Source organism: Chrysemys picta, chromosome 18 (assembly GCF_011386835.1).
Source record: "Chrysemys picta bellii isolate R12L10 chromosome 18, ASM1138683v2, whole genome shotgun sequence".
NCBI lineage: Eukaryota > Metazoa > Chordata > Testudines > Emydidae > Chrysemys > Chrysemys picta.
In genome coordinates this window covers 8,852,626-8,861,128 of record NC_088808.1, presented here as the reverse complement: position 1 = coordinate 8,861,128, position 8,503 = coordinate 8,852,626, and the positions used below count along the sequence as shown (strand labels likewise).

Here is an 8,503-nt window from a genome sequence, read left to right as displayed (position 1 = left end):
GGAGCAAGTCCCACAGCTTGAGCCAAATGCATCAATGGTGTAACTTCATGTAAGTCAATGGAGCTACAGCAGGGACCGCTGCTTCCATTTAGATACAACGGTTCTGCGTGCCTAACCAATCGCTGTATAACCTGGGCAATATACCGACATAGGATAGATCAAAATCCAGGCCAGGGAATGATCTGAACTCCACTCTTCACAGCCCTACCTGGAGGGCGCGACGGCAAAGATCTACACAACACCCTCTGGCCTTCGAGCCACATGACTCATGTTACTGGGGCAACGTCCGGGGAGGGAGGAAATAGCGTGGTAAAAAATAAAACCACAGCCCAGCTGAGTGTGAGAGACGCGCAGAGCCAGAGCCCGAGCAGCAGGAAAGCACAGCCTGGCTGGAGCGTTGCAGAGATGGTCTGAGTAATTATCAATGGTAAGGAAACCTCTTCAGACAAAGCAGAGCAGAGGGGGATGTTTGGTTTATAAATCCATGTGTATCCCCGACTATCACTGGTGCCCCAGTCGCAGGGAGAAGGATGATGAGGGAATTCTTTGAAATGCAGTCTGAGCTGCCAGGCCTTTGCTCAGCGTCTTTCCTTACATGGGTGTTGTCTTCACTGTTGGGGGGAGGGACTGTTCCACAGTGGGGTATCCCAGCCGGGGACAAAAGGATATCTGTGATATCTGCTGTGTCACCCTGCAAGGGGAGGTAAAGTCCTATCAGCTGGTGCTCTCCACATCTTTCCCTTCCCACAATAACATCATATGCTTTGTCTAGCTGGGTCTGGCGGGGGAGGGGAGAGAGTGTGTGGGGGAGGGAGGGGGAGGTTACTATCTAATGAATAAAGCAAAACTTTGCTCATTAATTTAAAAACAATCATTAGGCCTGATTCTGATCTCAGTTACACGGGTGGAAAACCGGAGTAATTCCACGGCGTGTCTGTGGGTCTGATTGTGGACTTGCACCAGTGGGAATCTGGAATAATTTTGCTGAAGTGAATGGAATTACACAGGAGAAAACTGGAGTTAGTTAAGTGTGCAACTGGGCACATTTTGTCCAGTCGATACAACTACCTTCTCTTCTGTGCTTTTTGGCCAAGATCTCTTGTGGTATCAGTGCGAATCTCGCTCTCTCCGGGCTTTTTCTCCAGCCCTGACAGGAAATGGACTTATATTAGCATAGCACCTAGGTGCCCTAGTCCTGGAGCAGGACTCCATGGTGCTAGGTGCTGTACAAACACAGAACAGAAGGAAAGTCTTTGCCCCAAGCTTTTACCTTGAATGGTGTAACTTGATTCTATTGATTCTATTGCAATCTGGACCTCTTGCTGACCATTTGTTACATCCCCCGTGACTCCCACTATGCCTGCAAAGGTGACTCATTGGGCCCCTAGCTCAGGTAGGATCAGAGAGAGGGTGATTTGCTCCTGTGAACACCCCTACCACCCTGGTGCCTTGTGCAGCTTCTTTTCCCCAGTGCCCCACAGGGGCCAACAAATATTTGCCCTTAGCTTGAGGGATAAAAACGAATGGTCTCCTTTCTCTCTGCAGCCTGCAGGTATGTGGCATCAAAAATTGGGAGCCTGTGTGGCCACAGAGGTGAGGAGCCCCTTACCACCACGGCCCACCCAGCTGACCACAGCCAGAACCAAAGTAAGTAAAGGACTTGCTGGAGCTGTCATGAAGATTGCTGTGGTGGGGGAGAACAAGCATGCTAGATTAGAAAGGTGGTGTGATGCAGTGGGCTGCGACTCAGGCGAATTAGGTTCTATTCTTTGCTCTGCTACTAACCTGCTGCATGGCAGTGCCGTAGCTAGGAATGTAAGGTTGGGTGGGCTGCAAATTATTATGGACGGGCAATATCCCACCCCCACATTTCCTTACAGACACGGCTTTGGTTTTGGTTAGCTAAAGTCTTTTCAAAACTTGTCATTTTGCCCAGTAGGAGGCACCGTTAAAAAAAAAATCCCGGTATAAATTTACTTGAGCTGACCCACCTACAGTCATAGGGATGGCTGGGTATATGCTGTGTGAGCACTTAGCGCCCTCAAGAACCCAGATCTAGGGGGCTTCCTGTTCGACACCAAAATGTCTTATCACACATCAGGGTCAGTGGCAAACAGAGCTCTGATTTTCATTACCAAATTCAGCCCCACCCCCACCCGCTGCCTGCATCAGTCAGAGGAAGTTATTTAAAACACAGAAGTCAGCATGACTTTGCAGATGGCTCATGCAAGACCCAGAAGGCCTGCAGCTCTCCCAGCTGCCTGAAATTCAATACCTTGCTACTAACCACTGAATCAGCTGGGACACCCTCCTTTCTGATAAGCTCTTGGAGACGCAAAATATGGCTGTTGCTTGACAGACTTGCACTTTTATTCCTGTTAAATTGCTGCAGAATATACCCAGCGTGCACCACTTTCCGATAAGATAAGGCTAAGTGAATTGCTGTCCTAACCCCTACTCAGGGGTCTTAGATTAAATTTTAAAATGTGGCAACAGTTGGATAGTAGATTAATGAGACTGAGGCACAAGAAGTGAGTTCCATAGACGGGCTCCAAATCATTTGCTCAAGCTCTAAGAGAAGCAGTGAGTGATGGGTTTACATGGTCAAGGTAATGAGCCTGATTCTCCTCTCACTTACACCAGTTTTACACCAGTGTAACTCAGTGGAGTTTGTCCTGATTTGCTCTCGGGTAAGTAGGGTGACTAGACAGCAAATGTGAAAAATCGGGACGGGGCGGGGGGGTAATAGGAGCCTATATAAGAAAAAGATCCTAAAATCGGGACTGTCCCTATAAAATCGGGACACCTGGTCACCCTAAGTGTAAGTGAGCTCGGATCTTGTCAGTATCAACCTGTATTGCCCTATGCAGCAGCAGGAGGCGTGGCCACGAAGCCTATGCCAGCCGAGCTCTGTCGACATCGCTGTTTGTGACTGAAAAACAACCAGTTTTAAACAGACTTATTAAAAGCCAGGTGGGGTGGGGCTGCAGAGAGGCCCAGCATTGAAATCGCAGTTTAACAGGTGTCAGATAACTGGCCTTGGCAGTGGGATTTAAACTTCCCCTTTAAGATAATCGACTCATCTTCAGCTGGTGTGAATCAGCCTCGCTCTGTTGGAATCAATGGAGCTGCTTATTTCACTCACTGAGCCATTCTAAATGATACCAACAAGAGCCCGTTTTGCCGACGCTAGGAAGCTTCGCTGGCAGAGCTATTTAAGACTGAAAACATTTTCTAATGTAAATCTGGCCTAATTTTCTCAGGGCTGGTCTTCACTAGAAATTTAGAGCCACACCGCTACGTCACTCAGGAGTGTGAAAGATCCACACCCCTCAGAGTTCAGCCAACCTAAGTCCCTGTGTAGACAGCACTAGTTCGATAGAAGAATTCTTCCGAGGACCTAGCTACTACCTCTTGGGGAGGCAGATTAACTACAGCAACGAGAGAACCCCTCCCGGCACTGTTGTGTCTACACTGAAGTGCTACAGCGGCACAGGTGCAGCGCCGCCAGTATGCAGCTGTAGTGTTTTAAGCGTAGACATAGCCTCAGCTTTACCCTGTTCTGTGTTACAATCTCCTGCTGTAAGGTTTGGAACGTAGCCTCCTGGCAAGCTGATGTTGAAGCTTTGTCCAGACGATGATATGCCTTTTAACTCCCCCATTGCTGATTCCTCCTCTTTCCTCCGTTGCGCTTGTGTTTTCAGATGTAAACACGGTGGTATCAGAAGCCCCTCCCCGAGTGACGGACGCAGTCACTAGGAACAAGATGCTCGGCCCTGAACAGCCCTGCGGATCCTGAGGGTAGATGGCCTCAGGGCCTTCCTTAGAAGCCCTTGGCCTTCTTTCTCACTGACTCCGCGAGGGTCTTGGTCTGCTGGTGCTCCTGTTCCCCAGGGCTCAGAAATGTGTGTTCACCAGTCAATCCATCTTGCATTTACTCTCTATACATTTGTATAACAGTATGAATTGTCCTTATTAACCCCTTGCCACAAGGGTTTCCCAGCATGAAAGACAAATTAAGTCCGACACTCAGCATCTGCTAGAACTGCTGCCTGCAAAACTCACTCCATGCTCTGTACTGGGGCCAGGGAGAATATGTTACCCTTCTCAATCTAATAACAAACCAAAGTCGTATTCAATACGTATATAGGGCCAAATACTGGTCTCATGTATACTGGTGTAACTTCAGAGTAACTTCACTGAAGTTAATAGAGTCTGATCCTCATCTGGTATAAATTAGTATTGCTCCACTGATTGGAGCTATGCTGATTTGCACCAACTGAGGATCTGGACCAGAGTAGCCCTGAATTTACACTAGTGTAACAGAGAACAGAATCTGGCCTTCAGGGCTAAAAATTGTCTCTAAAACGGTCATAAAGCAGAGAAACTCCATTGATTTCAATGAAGTTACTCTGGATCTACACTGAAGTAAGAGAGAGCAGAATTTGGCCCATGGAGGGAAGATACCCCCCTTGCATGCGTGGATGGATCTGACCCTCGGTGATCCGATTTCCTTTCCTCTGGGAAGTTCTCCCTGTATTGTCACAGTGAGCAATGACGACAGATTCACAAACTCCTTTGTGTGGAGATGAACAAGTCCGAATCCTTCCTGTGCTACAAACCCACAATTCAACCAGCAATAAAGACTAAAATCAGAATGAAAGCAGGCGTGCTGTACATTTATGGCCTTTGGGTGTTGTTCCACTGGCGAGCATTTATTCCTTTGGAGTACACAGTGAATTATTTATTAGTTGTATTACGGTTGCCGTGGAGGTCCCAGCCCAGATTACGGCCCCATGGTGTCTTACCATGTGTTTGCACACATAGTAAGAGATAGCCTGTGCTCCTGAATTGCATACAGCCTATACAGAGAAGACAGACGGGGGAGTTGGGAGGGGAGGGATTCAGCAGTACTGTGAATGATTCCCCCTCATTCTTGGGTGCCCCCTGGGACCCGGGAGCTCCAGCACCAGGGCTACATCCCAACTCCCCTCTCAAAAAGGCTCCACGACAGGCTCTCTTGCCTCAATAATCCCCCTCCGGGGGAGGAGGGGGACTTTATTACAAAAACATAGTGCAAATAATCCCTAACAAACGTCCCAGAACATAGTCCACTTATCACTCCCTCATGCCCCATCCCAGGAAAATAGTCTTTAAAATCCCATCACATCTAGCTCACCAGCATAGCACGTGCCACATTCCGGCATCATCCACCACACCTGGGCTCTTCACCTGTCCTCTCCTGTCCTTTTTCTAGGGCAGCCTTCCAGCGGGAGTGCAACCCCTTTTCTTCCCAACAGGAACCCCACCCCCACCACTAGCCTCTCTGCTGGGACATCCTTCTCACCAGGGGAACAGCATCACTCCACAGTTCTGTTAACCTCTCATCTCAGACAGGCCGGCAAGGAAGCCCTTCCACTGCTCCCCTGGCTTCAGCCCTGCAGCTTCAACTTGCTGGCTTCGAAGTCAGCAGGAAAGTTCCTATGCTGCTCTACTGCCTTCAGCCTTCTCCAGCTTGGGGAGGTCAGCCATAAACCCCTCTGCTGCTCTTTAACCACCCGCTGCCCCGGGAACCTCTTACAGCTCCCTTCAAGGACTTCCTACCTCTCTGACTCTCCCTCTGGTGCCGCCCCAGGCTCTTAATCAGCCAAATTGGGAGCACCAGTTCTGGTCTGAACCTGCTTCCTTTAAGGGCCAGCCACCCTAGAACAGGTACAGAGAGAGGAAGTGACTTGCCTGAGGTCAGTTGCTCACCCAGTATTAGCCCCAAAATATCCTGACTCCCAGTTTAGTGCCCTGTCAAGACAACAAGAGGTAACATTTTCTATTTTGTTACCATACGCTGGTCTGTTGCAAGAGTTTCACGAAAAAGATTTGCTCAGAACAATGCGGAACTTCCTGCCACGAGAAACTATTGAGGCCGGAGAGGGGGTGAAATGCTCGCTGAAGTCATTGTTAAAAACTGCGGAGCAGCCAGGATTTCTCTGCAGAAAAAAGGCTTCAAAGAAAGGATTGGACACTTACATGGATAGCGTGAACCTCCACACTTCATTTAACAAAAGGTTATAGGGGACATAAACCGCACATTTCAGGGCATACACCAACGAGGAGAGTAAGGACGGAATTTCTCCTGGGAGCAGGTTATTTTTTAACTGTTCCCTATGAATTTTCTTGCCCCTTCATCAAAAACGTCTGGTAGGGACCCCTGTCGGTGATGAGATACTGAGCTGGATCACGCTAGTCTGATGTGGTCTAGCAGTTCCCATGTTCCTATGTAATAGGTGGAACTTGGTTTAAATGAGATCTTTAAGTGCCTCCATGGAGAGGCAAATTACAAATGAATGTGTTTCATCGACAGAAATAAGCTATTCAGGGGACTTTACAATTAGAAATAACAGGGCAGGAGCACATCATTACAACTGTCTGTCTAGCCCCATATACTCTGATCATCACTAGGACATCTGTGTGCCTAAGGCAGCTACTACAATCTTACAGATACAGCCTGTCATGGTCGTGAGGTCATGTAAATCCCCATTGCCATTTGTACTGGATCAACTCCTCCATGGAACTATAGCCTTAAATTTACCTGCTGAAACCAGATGATAGGCTCTGCAGTTGTCAGATGGATTCATATGGAAAGCACGAGCCATGTCTGACTTGTATGTTGATTGCCCATTCGTGGTTATTACTCCAGGACACAATTATGTGCATAATTTAAGCACTTCGTTCACTTGCCATTTATTAAATTAACCCGGTAACAAGCAGATACTTTGGTCTCTTGCTTAAAACTAATTCCTTTTCCATGTCATTTACAATAATAATAATGATAGCATAAAAAAAAATACTGTCCCAAAACTGTAGAAAAGATGCTCAATAAAGAACTTTGCTTAAGATTTCGTAGTGTGTTCCGTGTTGTCTGTCTTTTAAAGCACCTTCTGGAAGTTGTTCATCACCCCAACTCCTGGTAGAGTCAAAGGCGTGGGGGACATTTCTGATCATGCTCCTAGGGTAACAATTCTCCAGGTCAGAGGTAGTGACATCTTCTGTGTTTTGTACAATGCTGAGTGCAGTGTCCGTGCCTAGAAAATAACAAATACCAACAAAAGTCCCGAACAAATGGGATGCTAAGAGTTTGTGAGTTTCTGCCGGCGTGGAGCAAGCATGAGAGATGTTATGCTCTGATCTTCAGAGCCAAAGAAAATAGAGCATGTCTGTGCAAGAAAATAAAGATAATAGCCAGGTCATTTCCCTATGCTGGGAAAAATGCAAGGATCACACATGCATGATGAAAGGAACATGAGTGGGGCATAAAAGAGGAAACTTAACTAGCCATGATCTTGCCATGTTCCTTGCATTAAACATTCAACAATCTGAACTTTACATGCTGTGCATCATCCAGGCATGATCCTGACTTGCACTGTTCACAGCATGAGTTGATAGCTCATTACAAACACACTTAAATGCAACTATTTGTATTGGATGGCCAACAGACCTGATGAGAAGTAAGGAAGTCATAAGCAGCACAATTCACTTCTTCACATGAGATTTGGCTCCTGTTCAAGAGGGCGGTTGGGCAGTTAGGTATCTGTCTCTTTTATTGTCTCTGAATGGGATTTTGAATATTTAACTAAAGTCATGTCCTCCACCTCATTACTGTCCTCTCATTGGTCAAAACAAATCCCTGATGCAGTTGTATCTCTCTCCGGGATTTCCCTATGCCCTGGCTTCTTCCATGGACCACTGTATTTTAACAGTATTAATTGCAACAACTCTTTCCAGGCCCCTCACGTCACCTGGTCCTGAACCAACAGTGTCCTGTGTCAAGCACATTCATCTCTATGAACTGGCAAAGGCAGGGAATATTCATGTGTTCCACATGCCGTAACATGATGACCTGAGGGAGCTGACCACTAATCAAGAGTCTAATGTAATAGCCACTGAAGATCACCAACAGCTGCTGGGCCATCACCTGGAACAAGAATGAGATCAACATCAGAGGCACGCCACACATCAATACGTACACAGTGCCCATGGTGACAGAGTTCTAGGGTCAGCATCCATAGATAGATGAAGTGATAGAGTCTTGGGGCAATCATAGGAGTCAAAGATGAAAAAGAGCTTTTAGATATTGGTGTCAATATCTCCTGCCAAGGAGACATCTTGTCCCCCAATCAATGATGTATTAGATATTAAATGATAACTCTTAATGCATTTCTCCTTACTATTCCTGATCCAGCCCCAAAACAGATGCTCCTACAACAGCGGATAGTGCAAAAGCCATCAAAGACCTCTTGTAGCTATATTTCTTGTATGAAAAATGGGATGAATAGAAATACTGAGGAAAGTCCCCGTAAATACTGAGGAAAGTCCCCGTAAACCAAGGGGATCCTGCTGTACTCAGAAGCTTAAGTTTATCTGGGCCTGATTCATGTTTACATTTACACCGTTCTGGCTATGTAAAGGGGTCTAAGTTACACTCACTTTAAAGTGTACACACCTTTAC

General features: G+C 46.9%; 1 protein-coding gene and 1 long non-coding RNA gene across 13 annotated transcripts in view; one reads left to right on the top strand and one right to left on the bottom strand.

The window, feature by feature from the left end:
* Positions 1-259: 259 nt before the first annotated feature.
* On the top strand, positions 260-4,663 carry LOC135976510 (uncharacterized). Its single transcript, XR_010593682.1, has 3 exons — positions 260-427; positions 1,546-1,647; positions 3,705-4,663. It is a non-coding gene; the product is annotated as an uncharacterized LOC135976510 (long non-coding RNA).
* A 2,059-nt stretch (positions 4,664-6,722) lies between these two features.
* TMEM268 (transmembrane protein 268) overlaps positions 6,723-8,503 on the bottom strand; it is a 28,751-nt gene continuing 26,970 nt past the window's right edge. For all 12 annotated transcript variants that reach the window (XM_065572513.1, XM_065572509.1, XM_065572514.1 and 9 more), the window contains one exon: positions 6,723-7,969. In XM_065572513.1, the coding sequence (XP_065428585.1) occupies positions 7,790-7,969 (180 nt within the window). In that variant the 3' untranslated portion in view covers positions 6,723-7,789. The remainder of the gene's footprint in view (positions 7,970-8,503) is intronic.